This window comes from Protopterus annectens, chromosome 10.part0 (assembly GCF_019279795.1).
Source record: "Protopterus annectens isolate FY-2018-M chromosome 10.part0, PAN1.0, whole genome shotgun sequence".
NCBI lineage: Eukaryota > Metazoa > Chordata > Ceratodontiformes > Protopteridae > Protopterus > Protopterus annectens.
In genome coordinates, this window is record NC_056744.1 from 104,288,348 (window position 1) to 104,307,138 (window position 18,791).

At 38.3% G+C, this 18,791-nt stretch overlaps 1 protein-coding gene across 3 annotated transcripts in view; it reads right to left on the reverse strand.

Annotated features, from left to right (window-relative positions):
• Window positions 1-18,791, reverse strand: part of CEP131 (centrosomal protein 131) — a 1,433,457-nt gene that overhangs the window by 996,833 nt on the left and 417,833 nt on the right. For all 3 annotated transcript variants that reach the window (XM_044085078.1, XM_044085077.1, XM_044085076.1), the window contains exon 8: window positions 467-584. In XM_044085078.1, the coding sequence (XP_043941013.1) occupies window positions 467-584 (118 nt within the window). The remainder of the gene's footprint in view (window positions 1-466; window positions 585-18,791) is intronic.

Genomic DNA, 18,791 nt, shown 5'->3' on the forward strand with positions numbered 1-18,791 from the left:
TATTTGTTAAAATCAGCTTTGACCTCAGAATCCTTGACAGGTGTGTACATCTTGAGGTCTCACACAAGTTGGTCAGAGAAAACAACAAAATGTTCCGTTTCTTAGACTGATAAGGACTTACTAGGCTACTGATCTGTTAGGATCTTTAGAAGTATACTTTCCTGGGACAGCTATGCAAGCTGGCAGGAAAACTATTCTAAACAATAAACTAAACACTTAATGTATAACGTACTCTGGAATTATAAAAATAATCAGCCATTACAACCATAATATATGCAAATGTGAGACCTCTAAATCAGAAGCCTTTATATTTAGTTGTGCAGATCTGGCTTCGGATAACTAAACAAAATCTTTTTGCAACCACCATTCCTAATTAATGACATTCTCACTATACCAAACATATTCAGAGAGATGCTATCCTTCAGCAATATTATCAAATCAGTTAAAAGCTAGGAATCTAACTCACCTGCTTCTTGGTTGTGAGCATTCTCTTAAGAGCAGCTTCACTAGCTTTACGCCTCTGTGAGTGTCGTCTATACCAGCGCTGAATGATCACCACTGCCTTATTTACTTGCTGAATAAACCTACAAAGCCAAACATTTTATTAACAAACTCCTTCTATGAAGCTTATTAGGTAAACATGACTCAACGTAAAAATAAAGCCCCTGCAAAAAGCACACATCTATAGTCAGCTATACAGAAGTATCCTAATAAATACATTCAGAAACTTAATGACAACAGTATGAAAGTTATGTACTTACCATAATGATAGACCTGCATTGTCTACTTCAGTCCTCCTCAACGTATGGATCTTTGGATCCGAATGGATCGGACTTCAGCCACTCTTAGACTTTGGATTCAGGGCTCAGGCTCCTCCTCTTACCCCAAATTCCCCTCCTAGCACTGAATTACCTTAGATCAAGTGTACCCACTTAGTAAAACAAAGACAATGATACCACCACAAACAGGAAAACTGACTAATAGAAAGAGGTACTCCTGATAGACAAACCATGAAGATAACATGACCAGGTTCTCAGATGATTACTGTGGTCAGATGAGAACCAAGAGAATATAAAATGAGATCGGGAAGAGGGATGGAAGAAGGGAAGTTGAGGAGGATGGAAGCAGACAACAAGGATCTATTGTTATGTTATGTACATAACCTTCGTATCTGATGCTGTCTGTTCTGTCCATCCTCAATGTATGGGACAGAGTTCCCAGCTACTACAAATCTTGGGAGGTCTCATAGAAAGATATTCCAGAAAATGATTGAACCAAAGGATGCTCTCACTTAGACTGCAAGTTCAGTTTCTAGTTAGGTATGAAGGTGCAGACATTAAACCATGTAGCTGCTGGCTGCGGAAATATCATTAGTTGGTACTTTTGAGAAAAGGGTAGCTGAACTGGCAATTGTCCTAGTACAATGAGCCTTGGGACTGCCAAGCAGAGATGATACCTTTTTCTTTTATGCATATGAAATGCATTCAAATACCCATTGTGAAAGAGTTGCACTCAAAATTCCTCTACCCAATTTGACAGGAGAGAGGTACAAACAATTAGTTAGTCTTTCTAATATTCTTAGTGTGGTACAAATAAAATCTAAGCTGTCTGTGCACTTCCAAAAAATGGTGTATGCACTTTCCCTTACCAGAAAAATGAAGAAAATAGGAAGACTGACAGCTTGGTTCAAAGAGGAGTCTGAGGGACTAGTCCTCAGTGATACCTTGTCCTTGTGGAAAACAAAATATGGATGCTTACAAGTAAGAGCTTGAAGTTCGGAAATTCTACAAGCAGAACTGCCTGACACTAGAAACAGTGTTTTCCAACAAAGATATTTCAAACTTACTGTCGCTGCAGTTTCAAATGGACGTCTCACCAACACCTGAAGAAGAATAGTAATGTTTCAGGATAGGGCGGGGTCCCAGACGGAGAGCCGAAGGAGGAAAATGCCCTTTAAGGCCTTAGACAATTTCAAAGAAGCAAGTGAAGTTTGATTTTTTTTTATGTGAAAGCAGGAAATGGCTGCCAAATGGTTTTAAAAAGATCTGCCAGAAAATCCAAAATAGCAGGAAAAGGAGTTGAGAAGGGATCCATGTCTCTGCTGGAAGCCCACAAAGAAAATCTCTTTCACTTATTCTTGTATACTTTTCTGGTAGAAGGTGTCTGTGAAGAGGTCAAAACATGCACAACCGTCAAAGCCAAAGGGGGGTAATGAGGATCACAGTCACCTTGTTCCACATTGCTTTCTGCAGATGTTCCAGTATGAAAAGAGTGGGAGGATAAGCATAAAGGAGACCCAGTGACAACTGTGGACCACAGCATCAATCAAGGACTCATCCTCTTGAGGGATGAGAGCATGGCAACTTTTTCATTTACTGTTGAAGGGGGTGGCAAATAGACTGCAGCAAGGTTGGCCCCACAGTTGAAAATCTGCTTTGCCACTGATGGGCTAAAGGACCACTCATGAGGTAGAAGATTAGATCTCCTCAATTGTCTGTCATTTCATTGAACTTTTCTGAGATATTCATTGCTATCAGAAAGTGTGAGAAGACATTGCTCACTGCCAAACCCTCATTACCTTTTGACACAATGGTGAAGAATGTGTTCCTCCCTATTTGTTAATGTACCAAACTATGGACATATTTGCCTGTTTTGATGGCAATCAGGTCCCTGTGAATTCTGAAAGGCCTCTAATGCTAGGATGACAGACCTCATCTTCATGACATTAACTTGAAGACTGGCCTCTATGGGAAAACACATGTCCTGGAAGCTGGCAAGTATCTGAAGTCAATCTTGCCTGGAAAGAAGGGAGAATAAAAGGTCAACCCTGAGAAACTACTGGAGAGTCCAGCCATCAATTAATATGATTCCTCTAAATATGGGTGAGGCACAAAAGAAAATTAACTGATTGCGATCTCATCAACCACTGAATTCAAGGGTCCACTACAACACTCTCAAGTAGAATCTGGCTAGAGAGACTAAAAGTGATGGAAGCTACCATCGAGCCTAAAAGGTGGAAAATGGAACTTGCTAGGGAGTTTTGACAGGAAAGTGTTGACAACACTTGCTGTCAAAGTGTGTGAATCCTTGAGACTGGTAATCTGGCTGTCTGCAGGTTGGTATCTAGATGGGTTCCGTTTGGATCGGATGCATTTTTCCTTCATGAGGTTGACCATTATCCCCAGCTGAGAACAAAGGTGGAGCAAGGAGTCTGGCTTGTATAAAAAGATTCCCGGTGGGAGCAGTTGCAAGCCAGTCATCTAGATAGGGAACACCCAAAACTCTTCCAGTGTGTGATCAGCAACAACCACTTCTATGCATTTGATGAATAACTGTGTTGCTGTGATGAGATCAGAGGACAAGGTTCTGAAATGGAAATGACTGTCTCCCAGCCAAAAGTAGAGAAGTCTCCTGTAGCATCTCTCCATTTTTACATAATACTACGCATCATGAAAGTATATCGAGCACATCGCCCTTTCTCAATAACGATAGGATGGCCTGAATAGTAACCATCTGAAATTTTGCCGGTTTTATATACAGATTCAGGTGACTGAAGTCCAGAATGGACCTTTGATCCCAGTTTCTCTCTGGCATCAAAAGAACCTTGAATAGACTCCACATCCATGCTAATGTAGTAGGACCTCCTGGAAGATTCACTTCTCTAGCATCTTTTTTATTTCATCTGCTGCCGTCTTCCATTGTGTGGGTGAGACACTGGTAGGTTTTCTTGAATAAGGGGGGAGACAAAGAATGGGAATCATGTAACCTCTGGTTATGATCCCCTGCACCCATACATTACCTGGATGTCCAAGCCAAGCGGTGCAAAGACAAGTGGCTCCCACCTGCCTCTAAAACGCAGCAGTCAGACAATCCTTCAGGAGCTCCAAAGAAGCCTGTCTGAGAAGTGACCCTGAAAGCCTTGATTTTGAGGGCCACCTCTGCCATGTGGGTGATGTCCATTATGACTATTCTTTCCTCTGCCATTGGAGGATCTTTCACAAGAAGCATCGGGGTGAAGTCTTGAAACTAATGGAACCACAATTCCTTACCTCCCTTTTGGTTTCTAGAGAAAGTCTAAGGGGAAGAAAAGCATATCCCAATGGCAGACAAGATCTTGTGAATTTGTTTACTTCTAGACAGTGCTTCTCTAACTTTGGGTTCAATGTAGATCCGTCATGAGGGGCATTAATGAAGGACATCTCGAGTTTTCCAAAAAGTCAGAGATACATCCAAGCATGCCAGTGAACAGCTATTCAGGTGCCTGATGCTCTCAAAGTTCTATCAGTCACATTAGAAATAAGATGCATGGACATGTTTGACAGGGACTGAAAGATAGCCAACTGGATATAACTGATTTTCTGAATTGATCTTCTACAAACAAGGACTTGGAAAATTCTTTAGTCATGTCCCCCTGAAAATATGTTACATGGACCAAGTAATTCAGCACCCTGGCAGCTAAGGTCACTAAAGCATACAGACCCTTTCCAAATCTGCCCAGTGTCCTGGACTCTCTGTTAGAGGGATGGAAAGTAGAGCTCTCCAGTCAGTTTTTTCTTTTTGGACACAGCTACCACCATAGAATCTACAGAAGGACCTTTACTCCAAAACAGCCTATCTTTTGAAAAAAAACTATAATTTTTATCAGATTTTTGGGGGATCATTTCAACTACATATGGTTCCTTCCATGACCACTTTGAAACCACATCTACCAGTTCATCATTAGTAGGGGCCACCAAAGAAGTAGACTGGCCGTTCCAAAATTCTCGAGGAATACGGAATCCACCTGGGAGTGGACATTGTGGGTTGGGGGTCAGTATAATAGTTAAGGTAAACAAAACAAAAACCCTTTTAAACCTTTTGAACTGTAAAGCAAAGGAAATCAATAAAAACGAGAAACGGACAAAAACTTAAATGTTTTCCTTAGCGCTTTCGGTAAAACTGTGCTTCACCTTCCACAGATAATTACCAAAACAATCATACCACCATATATAGTCTCGTTTACTAATTAACAAAAACAGTAATCTCATTAACAATAAAAGAACAAACAGACAAACTATGCTAAAAAATGTAATAGTGAATGCATTAATTTTACCAATGTTAACCAATGAACACCATACATTTTCAACATTTTTAAGAAAAAATAAAAAAAAAAAGTGTAAAGCTCACATTTTTTATATCAAATAAGTTACTAACCACAAAGAGTCAATAGTAGCTAAACTGTTACTTTAACTTAACAGACTTTACTTAATTCAAAGCAATAGTTGTTATTATCTTCTTAAAGCTAACAGTTTAAGTATACATTTAATTGATATTTGTTCGTTTAAACCTGGGAACACATGGGCAACAGTCCTAAGCTGCCACATTAGTTCATCTAATTCTAAGAGCAGTTGCCATGGGCCACTTCTTATGTGCGATGGTCTGCTGTATAAAACTGTAAATCTAAAACTATGAGTAGGATGTTCACTTATGTGCCTTGCAAGGGCATTATTAAGATCTTCTTTTGAAATTGCATAGTTGTGTTCGTATATGCACTGCTTTAGCTTCCTTTCTGTCTTGCCTATATAAAAGGCAGGACAGCAGTCGCATAAAGCGCCATACACTATGCTCTTAGATTCACAGTTAAACTTACCTCTAATAGTATAAACAGTGTTATTAATTGTCACCTCTTTTTTTAAAAGAATGTTTTTGCACTGTGAACGTGCTCCACACTTAGTCATGCCCTGAAAACCTAATAACTGTGGTTTCTTCTTTTTTTCAAGCATGAACTTAAGCATAGAGTTTTTTCCGTAAGTTATTTTTGGGGCTAATCCCAGTTTATTTGATAGTGTGAAGTCCTCTAGAATAATTCCCCAATTCTTGTTCAGTAGGTTTCTAATAAACCCATAGTCAATAGAAAAGGTACTCAAAAAGCTGGTTTGAAAAGTTTCCTTTTATTATTAGAGCGTTCGTCTGTTTGTTGTTCTAAGTCAATTATAAATGTCTCCTTATAATGACTACTTAATAAAGGTCTAAAGTACCCATCCTGTCTTTTAGCTGTAACTTTGTCTCTAATGTTTGTGATTAAAGGGTAACCTCTAGTTACAAACATACTTTCTAGGTTCTGACATTCTTTTATGAATTCAGAATCTTCTGTGACCATCCTGGCCGCCCTCACCATTTGTCCTTTGACTACCGCTTTCTTATGATGGAAAGGGTGGCAGCTGTCAAAGTGCAAAAATGTATTCGAGTAGGTTGGTTTTCTATAAATCCTACTCTTGTAACTAGAGTTTGTATCGTCTTTATATAAGCTAATGTCCAAAAAGTTAATGTTAAAACTTTCCACTTGGCAAGTAAAATCAAGGAAGCTAGTTAACTCTGTTGTGTCTGTTATAAAAGGTAAAACTTCCTCCTTCCTACCTCTCCACAGTAGGAACATGTCGTCCTAGTATCTAGTATACCAGGTGACATGTTCCTTAAATTTTGGGTGTGGGAATAGCTTTTCTTTTTCCCAATGGGCCATGATTATGTTAGCAAAACTACCCCCACATGGGGAACCCATAGCAACCCCAGATGTCTGTAAGAACAGATCCCCTTCAAATGTCAAAAAGTTATTAGCCAGCACTATATCAATTAATGTCTCAATGAGATAGACGGTATTATCTGGGATCTTTCTAAAGGCCAAAAATTCCCTAGTCCATTCTAAACCTACATCATGGGGAATTACTGTGTAAAGATCTCTAACGTCAATCGTCACAAAGTAAATGTCTTTCTGATATTCTAAAGTGTTTATAGTGCGTAAAAATTCCCAAGAATCTTTACATACTTGTGACTCTTTCTCAATCAAAGGTTTCAGTAAATTGTCCACATGCTTCGCACAAGCATATGTTATTGGCCCACGTCCATCCAGTATGGGTCTCAAAGGAGGGTTAGAGATAGACTTGTGTAATTTCGGAATGCCAAAAAAAGCTGGTACTTTTGGAGCTGGCATGGACAAATAATGATATAAATCCACGTCAATATAAGATTCCAAAAACAAGTCTTCCAACGTAGTTCTAACTCTTCTATAAGCAATGTTTAATTCATTTACTGATACTTTCCTGTAAACCTTGGACTCAAGTGTTCCCTCGTGTTGCTAACATAATCAAAGTGGTTCATCAGAATGAGACCCCCACCCTTATCAGGCTTCATTGCTCTTATGTTGCAATTGTTAAGTAATGTTATCAAGTCTTGTTCTGAAGATGTAATATTATTTTTATGTTTAACCTGTCTGTATTTGTTTTTGTTCAAGTCCCTAAGGTCTATTTCACACATTTTTTCAAATAGTGCAAGACTAGGGTGTAGAGGAGGGTAACATACACTAGACACTCTTTCAGAAGTGTTTAACATTGATTTGTTACCAAATAAAATGTTCAAGTTCAACCTGCGGACATACAATTTTAGGTCTATAAGTGTTTTAACAAGGTCCATCTTTTTGGTGGGTACAAAGGTTAGACCTTTAGAGAAAAAGTTAACCCATTCTTGGATAATGTTCAATTCAGTAAAGGTATATATATATATAAAAGTCCCCACTATCGTTTTTGTGGATCGAAGGGCGTTGTACCTTTGGGTCAACCTTGTCTACCTCCTCCTCTGCCTCCTCCTGTTCCTCTGTTGGGGTGGCTTTCTGTTCCCTTGGTTGTTGTTCCTCCATGTTTTCTGGTTGTCCCGAAAATCCTGAACAACCTCCTCATCGTCATCTATATTGTCATCATTGATTACTTGCTCTTGATTATTACCATTTTTTTGTTATTTCTATTTTTAACCTTTCACTACGCCTTAGTTGTTGAGCTAGTTGGGGTTCACTTCCACTGTTCCCAGGAACTACCCCTGTTGACTTAGGGGGAGGGTTAGCCGTACCAAGGTTATAAACAGGTGGTCTTGGGTATGCCTTTTTATCGGCATAATCGTTAATATCACAAGTTATATTAACGATATAGATGACGATGAGGAGGTTGTTCAGGATTTTCGGGACAACCAGAAAGATGGACCTTGTTAAAACACTTATAGACCTAAAATTGTATGTCCGCAAGTTGAACTTGAACATTTTATTTGGTAACAAATCAATGTTAAACACTTCTGAAAGAGTGTCTAGTGTATGTTACCCTCCTCTACACCCTAGTCTTGCACTATTTGAAAAATGTGTGAAATAGACCTTAGGGACTTGAACAAAAACAAATACAGACAGGTTAAACATAAAAATAATATTACATCTTCAGAACAAGACTTGATAACATTACTTAACAATTGCAACATAAGAGCAATGAAGCCTGATAAGGGTGGGGGTCTCGTTCTGATGAATCACTTTGATTATGTTAGCCACATGAGGGAACACTTAGAGTCCAAGGTTTACAGGAAAGTATCAGTAAATGAATTAAACATTGCTTATAGAAGAGTTAGAACTACGTTTGAAGACTTGTTTTTGGAATCTTATATTGACGTGGATTTATATCATTATTTGTCCATGCCAGCTCCAAAAGTACCAGCTTTTTTTGGCATTCCGAAATTACACAAGTCTATCTCTAACCCTCCTTTTAGACTCATAGTGGATGGACGTGGGTCAATAACATATGCTTGTGCGAAGCATGTGGACAATTTACTGAAACCTTTGATTGAGAAAGAGTCACAAGTATGTAAAGATTCTTGGGAATTTTTACGCACTCTAAACACTTTAGAATATCAGAAAGACATTTACTTTGTGACGACTGACGTTAGAGATCTTTACACAGTAATTCCCCATGATGTAGGTTTAGAATGGACTAGGGAATTTTTGGCCTTTAGAAAGATCCCAGATAATACCATCTATCTCATTGAGACATTAATTGATATAGTGCTGGCTAATAACTTTTTGACATTTGAAGGGGATCTGTTCTTACAGACATCTGGGTTGCTATGGGTTCCCCATGTGGGGGTAGTTTTGCTAACATAATCATGGCCCATTGGGAAAAAGAAAAGCTATTCCCACACCCAAAATTTAAGGAACATGTCACCTGGTATACTAGATACTAGGACGACATGTTCCTACTGTGGAGAGGTAGGAAGGAGGAAGTTTTACCTTTTATAACAGACATAACAGAGTTAACTAGCTTCCTTGATTTTACTTACCAAGTGGAAAGTTTTAACATTAACTTTTTGGACATTAGCTTATATAAAGACGATACAAACTCTAGTTACAAGAGTAGGATTTATAGAAAACCAACCTACTCGAATACATTTTTGCACTTTGACAGCTGCCACCCTTTCCATCATAAGAAAGCGGTAGTCAAAGGACAAATGGTGAGGGCGGCCAGGATGGTCACAGAAGATTCTGAATTCATAAAAGAATGTCAGAACCTAGAAAGTATGTTTGTAACTAGAGGTTACCCTTTAATCACAAACATTAGAGACAAAGTTACAGGTAAAAGACAGGATGGGTACTTTAGACCTTTATTAAGTAGTCATTATAAGGAGACATTTATAATTGACTTAGAACAACAAACAGACGAACGCTCTAATAATAAAAAGGAAACTTTTCAAACCAGCTTTTTGAGTACCTTTTCTATTGACTATGGGCTTATTAGAAACCTATTGAACAAGAATTGGGGAATTATTCTAGAGGACTTCACACTATCAAATAAACTGGGATTAGCCCCAAAAATAACTTACAGAAAAAACTCTATGCTTAAGTTCATGCTTGAAAAAAAAGAAGAAACCACAGTTATTAGGTTTTCAGGGCATGACTAAGTGTGGAGCATGTTCACAGTGCAAAAACATTCTTTTAAAAAAAGAGGTGACAATTAATAACACTGTTTACACTATTAGAGGTAAGTTTAACTGTGAATCTAAGAGCATAGTGTATGGCGCTTTATGCGACTGCTGTCCTGCCTTTTATATAGGCAAGACAGAAAGGAAGCTAAAGCAGCGCATATACGAACATGAGGGGCATTAATGAAGGACATCTCGAGTTTTCCAAAAAGTCAGAGATACATCCAAGCATGCCAGTGAACAGCTATTCAGGTGCCTGATGCTCTCAAAGTTCTATCAGTCACATTAGAAATAAGATGCATGGACATGTTTGACAGGGACTGAAAGATAGCCAACTGGATATAACTGATTTTCTGAATTGATCTTCTACAAACAAGGACTTGGAAAATTCTTTAGTCATGTCCCCCTGAAAATATGTTACATGGACCAAGTAATTCAGCACCCTGGCAGCTAAGGTCACTAAAGCATACAGACCCTTTCCAAATCTGCCCAGTGTCCTGGACTCTCTGTTAGAGGGATGGAAAGTAGAGCTCTCCAGTCAGTTTTTTCTTTTTGGACACAGCTACCACCATAGAATCTACAGAAGGACCTTTACTCCAAAACAGCCTATCTTTTGAAAAAAAACTATAATTTTTATCAGATTTTTGGGGGATCATTTCAACTACATATGGTTCCTTCCATGACCACTTTGAAACCACATCTACCAGTTCATCATTAGTAGGGGCCACCAAAGAAGTAGACTGGCCGTTCCAAAATTCTCGAGGAATACGGAATCCACCTGGGAGTGGACATTGTGGGTTGGGGGTCAGTATAATAGTTAAGGTAAACAAAACAAAAACCCTTTTAAACCTTTTGAACTGTAAAGCAAAGGAAATCAATAAAAACGAGAAACGGACAAAAACTTAAATGTTTTCCTTAGCGCTTTCGGTAAAACTGTGCTTCACCTTCCACAGATAATTACCAAAACAATCATACCACCATATATAGTCTCGTTTACTAATTAACAAAAACAGTAATCTCATTAACAATAAAAGAACAAACAGACAAACTATGCTAAAAAATGTAATAGTGAATGCATTAATTTTACCAATGTTAACCAATGAACACCATACATGTTCAACATTTTAAGAAAAATAAAAAAAAGTGTAAAGCTCACATTTTTTATATCAAATAAGTTACTAACCACAAAGAGTCAATAGTAGCTAAACTGTTACTTTAACTTAACAGACTTTACTTAATTCAAAGCAATAGTTGTTATTATCTTCTTAAAGCTAACAGTTTAAGTATACATTTAATTGATATTTGTTCGTTTAAACCTGGGAACACATGGGCAACAGTCCTAAGCTGCCACATTAGTTCATCTAATTCTAAGAGCAGTTGCCATGGGCCACTTCTTATGTGCGATGGTCTGCTGTATAAAACTGTAAATCTAAAACTATGAGTAGGATGTTCACTTATGTGCCTTGCAAGGGCATTATTAAGATCTTCTTTTGAAATTGCATAGTTGTGTTCGTATATGCACTGCTTTAGCTTCCTTTCTGTCTTGCCTATATAAAAGGCAGGACAGCAGTCGCATAAAGCGCCATACACTATGCTCTTAGATTCACAGTTAAACTTACCTCTAATAGTATAAACAGTGTTATTAATTGTCACCTCTTTTTTTAAAAGAATGTTTTTGCACTGTGAACGTGCTCCACACTTAGTCATGCCCTGAAAACCTAATAACTGTGGTTTCTTCTTTTTTTCAAGCATGAACTTAAGCATAGAGTTTTTTCCGTAAGTTATTTTTGGGGCTAATCCCAGTTTATTTGATAGTGTGAAGTCCTCTAGAATAATTCCCCAATTCTTGTTCAGTAGGTTTCTAATAAACCCATAGTCAATAGAAAAGGTACTCAAAAAGCTGGTTTGAAAAGTTTCCTTTTTATTATTAGAGCGTTCGTCTGTTTGTTGTTCTAAGTCAATTATAAATGTCTCCTTATAATGACTACTTAATAAAGGTCTAAAGTACCCATCCTGTCTTTTAGCTGTAACTTTGTCTCTAATGTTTGTGATTAAAGGGTAACCTCTAGTTACAAACATACTTTCTAGGTTCTGACATTCTTTTATGAATTCAGAATCTTCTGTGACCATCCTGGCCGCCCTCACCATTTGTCCTTTGACTACCGCTTTCTTATGATGGAAAGGGTGGCAGCTGTCAAAGTGCAAAATGTATTCGAGTAGGTTGGTTTTCTATAAATCCTACTCTTGTAACTAGAGTTTGTATCGTCTTTATATAAGCTAATGTCCAAAAAGTTAATGTTAAAACTTTCCACTTGGCAAGTAAAATCAAGGAAGCTAGTTAACTCTGTTGTGTCTGTTATAAAGGTAAAACTTCCTCCTTCCTACCTCTCCACAGTAGGAACATGTCGTCCTAGTATCTAGTATACCAGGTGACATGTTCCTTAAATTTTGGGTGTGGGAATAGCTTTTCTTTTCCCAATGGGCCATGATTATGTTAGCAAAACTACCCCACATGGGGAACCCATAGCAACCCCAGATGTCTGTAAGAACAGATCCCCTTCAAATGTCAAAAAGTTATTAGCCAGCACTATATCAATTAATGTCTCAATGAGATAGACGGTATTATCTGGGATCTTTCTAAAGGCCAAAAATTCCCTAGTCCATTCTAAACCTACATCATGGGGAATTACTGTGTAAAGATCTCTAACGTCAATCGTCACAAAGTAAATGTCTTTCTGATATTCTAAAGTGTTTATAGTGCGTAAAAATTCCCAAGAATCTTTACATACTTGTGACTCTTTCTCAATCAAAGGTTTCAGTAAATTGTCCACATGCTTCGCACAAGCATATGTTATTGGCCCACGTCCATCCAGTATGGGTCTCAAAGGAGGGTTAGAGATAGACTTGTGTAATTTGAATGCCAAAAAAAGCTGGTACTTTTGGAGCTGGCATGGACAAATAATGATATAAATCCACGTCAATATAAGATTCCAAAAACAAGTCTTCCAACGTAGTTCTAACTCTTCTATAAGCAATGTTTAATTCATTTACTGATACTTTCCTGTAAACCTTGGACTCAAGTGTTCCCTCGTGTTGCTAACATAATCAAAGTGGTTCATCAGAATGAGACCCCCACCCTTATCAGGCTTCATTGCTCTTATGTTGCAATTGTTAAGTAATGTTATCAAGTCTTGTTCTGAAGATGTAATATTATTTTTATGTTTAACCTGTCTGTATTTGTTTTTGTTCAAGTCCCTAAGGTCTATTTCACACATTTTTTCAAATAGTGCAAGACTAGGGTGTAGAGGAGGGTAACATACACTAGACACTCTTTCAGAAGTGTTTAACATTGATTTGTTACCAAATAAAATGTTCAAGTTCAACCTGCGGACATACAATTTTAGGTCTATAAGTGTTTTAACAAGGTCCATCTTTTTGGTGGGTACAAAGGTTAGACCTTTAGAGAAAAAGTTAACCCATTCTTGGATAATGTTCAATTCAGTAAAGGTATATATATATAAAAGTCCCCACTATCGTTTTTGTGGATCGAAGGGCGTTGTACCTTTGGGTCAACCTTGTCTACCTCCTCCTCTGCCTCCTCCTGTTCCTCTGTTGGGGTGGCTTTCTGTTCCCTTGGTTGTTGTTCCTCCATGTTTTCTGGTTGTCCCGAAAATCCTGAACAACCTCCTCATCGTCATCTATATTGTCATCATTGATTACTTGCTCTTGATTATTACCATTTTTTTGTTATTTCTATTTTTAACCTTTCACTACGCCTTAGTTGTTGAGCTAGTTGGGGTTCACTTCCACTGTTCCCAGGAACTACCCCTGTTGACTTAGGGGGAGGGTTAGCCGTACCAAGGTTATAAACAGGTGGTCTTGGGTATGCCTTTTTATCGGCATAATCGTTAATATCACAAGTTATATTAACGATATAGATGACGATGAGGAGGTTGTTCAGGATTTTCGGGACAACCAGAAAGATGGACCTTGTTAAAACACTTATAGACCTAAAATTGTATGTCCGCAAGTTGAACTTGAACATTTTATTTGGTAACAAATCAATGTTAAACACTTCTGAAAGAGTGTCTAGTGTATGTTACCCTCCTCTACACCCTAGTCTTGCACTATTTGAAAAAATGTGTGAAATAGACCTTAGGGACTTGAACAAAAACAAATACAGACAGGTTAAACATAAAAATAATATTACATCTTCAGAACAAGACTTGATAACATTACTTAACAATTGCAACATAAGAGCAATGAAGCCTGATAAGGGTGGGGGTCTCGTTCTGATGAATCACTTTGATTATGTTAGCCACATGAGGGAACACTTAGAGTCCAAGGTTTACAGGAAAGTATCAGTAAATGAATTAAACATTGCTTATAGAAGAGTTAGAACTACGTTTGAAGACTTGTTTTTGGAATCTTATATTGGCGTGGATTTATATCATTATTTGTCCATGCCAGCTCCAAAAGTACCAGCTTTTTTTGGCATTCCGAAATTACACAAGTCTATCTCTAACCCTCCTTTTAGACTCATAGTGGATGGGCGTGGGTCAATAACATATGCTTGTCTTGAAGCATGTGGACAATTTACTGAAACCTTTGATTGAGAAAGAGTCACAAGTATGTAAAGATTCTTGGGAATTTTTACGCACTCTAAACACTTTAGAATATCAGAAAGACATTTACTTTGTGACGACTGGCGTTAGAGATCTTTACACAGTAATTCCCATGATGTAGGTTTAGAATGGACTAGGAATTTTGGCCTTTAGAAAGATCCCAGATAATACCATCTATCTCATTGAGACATTAATTGATATAGTGCTGGCTAATAACTTTTTGACATTTGAAGGGGATCTGTTCTTACAGACATCTGGGTTGCTATGGGTTCCCCATGTGGGGGTAGTTTTGCTAACATAATCATGGCCCATTGGGAAAAAGAAAAGCTATTCCCACACCCAAAATTTAAGGAACATGTCACCTGGTATACTAGATACTAGGACGACATGTTCCTACTGTGGAGAGGTAGGAAGGAGGAAGTTTTACCTTTTATAACAGACATAACAGAGTTAACTAGCTTCCTTGATTTTACTTACCAAGTGGAAAGTTTTAACATTAACTTTTTGGACATTAGCTTATATAAAGTCTATACAAACTCTAGTTACAAGAGTAGGATTTATAGTAAATCAACCTACTCGAATACATTTTGCACTTTGACAGCTGCCACCCTTTCCATCATAAGAAAGCGGTAGTCAAAGGACAAATGGTGAGGGCGGCCAGGATGGTCACAGAAGATTCTGAATTCATAAAAGAATGTCAGAACCTAGAAAGTATGTTTGTAACTAGAGGTTACCCTTTAATCACAAACATTAGAGACAAAGTTACAGGTAAAAGACAGGATGGGTACTTTAGACCTTTATTAAGTAGTCATTATAAGGAGACATTTATAATTGACTTAGAACAACAAACAGACGAACGCTCTAATAATAAAAAGGAAACTTTTCAAACCAGCTTTTTGAGTACCTTTTCTATTGACTATGGGCTTATTAGAAACCTATTGAACAAGAATTGGGGAATTATTCTAGAGGACTTCACACTATCAAATAAACTGGGATTAGCCCCAAAAATAACTTACAGAAAAAACTCTATGCTTAAGTTCATGCTTGAAAAAAAAGAAGAAACCACAGTTATTAGGTTTTCAGGGCATGACTAAGTGTGGAGCATGTTCACAGTGCAAAAACATTCTTTTAAAAAAAGAGGTGACAATTAATAACACTGTTTACACTATTAGAGGTAAGTTTAACTGTGAATCTAAGAGCATAGTGTATGGCGCTTTATGCGACTGCTGTCCTGCCTTTTATATAGGCAAGACAGAAAGGAAGCTAAAGCAGCGCATATACGAACACAACTATGCAATTTCAAAAGAAGATCTTAATAATGCCCTTGCAAGGCACATAAGTGAACATCCTACTCATAGTTTTAGATTTACAGTTTTATACAGCAGACCATCGCACATAAGAAGTGGCCCATGGCAACTGCTCTTAGAAGTAGATGAATTAATGTGGCAGCTTAGGACTGTTGCCCATGTGTTCCCGGGTTTAAACGAACAAATATCAATTAAATGTATACTTAAACTGTTAGCTTTAAGAAGATAATAACAACTATTGCTTTGAATTAAGTAAAGTCTGTGAAGTTAAAGTAACAGTTTAGCTACTGTTGACTCTTTGTGGTTAGTAACTTATTTGATATAAAAAATGTGAGCTTTAAACTTTTTTTTTTTTATTTTTTCTTAAAAATGTTGAAAATGTATGGTGTTCATTGGTTAACATTGGTAAAATTAATGCATTCACTATTACATTTTTTAGCATAGTTTATTTGTCTGTTGGTTCTTTTATTGTTAATGAGATTACTATTTTTGTTAATTAGTAAATGAGACTATATATGGTGGTATGATTGTTTTGGTAATTATCTGAGGAAGGTGAAGCACAGTTTTACCGAAAGCGCTAAGGAAAACATTTAAGTTTTTGTCCGTTTCTCGTTTTTATTGATTTCCTTCGCTTTACAGTATAATAGTTAAGGTGTTTACTTCACAGACACAAGGTACACGGTTTGATTCTCACACTTATAAGGGAAATTAGCTAAACTTAAAATGACTCACATGGGTAGCTGGCCTAGTACATAACAATGAATCAGTAGATCACACCCTGTTCTGACTAAATAGCTCAAGGATCTCACCAAAGGAGACATCTTCAAAGGTCTGAAGACCTTTCCCCCTTATCAAGATCATTATCTTCGGTGATGGACTTCTGAAAGGAGAGCATGTGCTTCCTTTCGCATTCTTGTATGCTTTTAATATACCACCCTAGCAGGATGCTTTGGTGAAGACTCTAAAGAAGATGAGGAGTTCATGACATAAACTGCCTTAAGGCTCTGAGGGGCAGGCTGTCCTGACATGAGAGGACCCAAAGAACTCCACAGCAGCAGAGGGAGAGTAGACTGGAGAAAGGAAGCCTGCTATCTTGACTGTGACAGTACTCTCTTTAAACTCTCAAAAGCAGATGCTGAGGCGGGTCCGAATGCAGCTCCTGCAGGCTCCATGGAAACTGACAAAGGCAAGCTCAGAAAACTCATCTGACTAGGCTCCAAAGCCAAGATTTCGAGAGCAGAACTGCCAAGAGGAATGGATGGATCCTAAAGCTTTGGAGTTGAGTACAACCTTGTAAGCCGGCTCCAACACTTGGCTCCAAGACCTTTTGAGTTTGAAGGCACTCAGAGTGGATCAAGTCACAGAAATGGAGTCAACAAAATCCAGTCCGTCGATTCTGAGACAGGCAATCCTGCGGGGGGGGGGGGTCCACTTGGACCCAACAGCCATGAACCCAGAGGTAGGCTAGAGGAAGGACTGACAATCAGAAGGGAGAAAGGGGCAAGTCCCTACCCTCTGGCAGAAGTTGGCACCAGGAGGACCCCCAGATGAGTCTGTGTCCCAAGAACTTCCTCAACATTTTGTCAAGGTCCGTCCTCAGAAAGACTCTAGGACTGCAGAACTATCAAGCATGAAGTCACAGACAAGGGCCTTCACACTTTCTAGAAAAATCTTTCCTTCAATAAAGGTGATTTAAGCCTGAGGCTAACAAGTATGAAGAGGACCTGGAACTTGAGAACAGTTCAGTTTGTGATCTAACTCTGACAGGGTCTGGAGCCGAGGCTGCATCCAACGGTTTGGACTAGACAGACCCAACTGGTCTGACAAGTGCTTCCTGGAACAGTCCTTTTTATTCTGTTATCCTTTCCTCCATTCATTGTCCTTCTCTGTCCCTTATCCTTAGACTTCTCCCATTTGTTCCTATCAGAGGTCTGATTCAAGGAAGGGGAAGAAGAGGATGACAGCAAACAGAAACATTTCCCTCTGCTGCAAGGAGAAGCACCTTAAGCACAAGTTTAGAGCAACTTTCTGTAAAAGCTCTGGCCCTTAAGACAGCACAGGCACAAGAATCCTCTTCCAGCTGCAAAGCACCTAGAAAATACACACATTTACAATGGGCATCATAGAGATGTTATGCCCACAACAGATTCATGTTTTAAACCCGGATGGCTTATCTGTTATCTTGGCATTAAAAGTAGAAAATAGCCAAAACACCAACAAAAGAAGAAACAATAACATCAATAAGCAATCCTAACAACAGCAACAACATTATCACTATAAAAAAACTACACAGGTGATAGTTTATTTAAATAACCAGACCTAGCAGCTATCCAAATTTAGGAGTGAAAAGTAGGAAACAATACTAACTCTATACACAGTACTAAAGGTTTTTTATATAATGATAGGGGAGGATGAAAGGCGAAAACTCCAGAGAAACCACCCTGAAAGGCAAAGAAGGGTATCAAAACACTTATTACAGACCAATGCCTTCCAAAACCAATGAGTTAAGAGGTCTGCATCCATAGTGATCGAGTAGCACATAAGACTTCAGGTAAATTCAATGCTGGGAAGGGAATTATGGATAAGGGCAGGAGCCTGGATCCAAAGTCTAAGAGTGGCCAACGTCAGATCGGAAGACCCATACACTAAGGATGGAAGAAACAACACTGGATCTGTAATTGAAATCTTCATATAAAATCTTCACTAAAAATTAGGAAACGATATATGAGATTAGAAGCAGCTCGCCAATCACAATCATTTTATTGTGGGTTTGAGACATGGAGATTAAAGCTTGACAGGTGAAATTTGGCACCCAAGTCAAGAACACCTAAGAAGGTTATGATCGGAGGGAGACCAAATCATAATTCTTTGTATTGCATGGAGCTTTATGTGAGCTACCAGCTATAGGAAAAAGTTCTAAGAATTTTGATGGCTTTCAAACTTGTAAATCACTTAGAGGGCACTGTCAGAAAGGCAGTAACTCAAGCTATTATGTAACACAAAATCAGGGGCATATTGCCCACACAGGTAGCAGGCAGAAACAAATTTCTTTTTTTTTTTCTACCACTGCCTAGCATGATACCAGAATACAAGTTAAGCC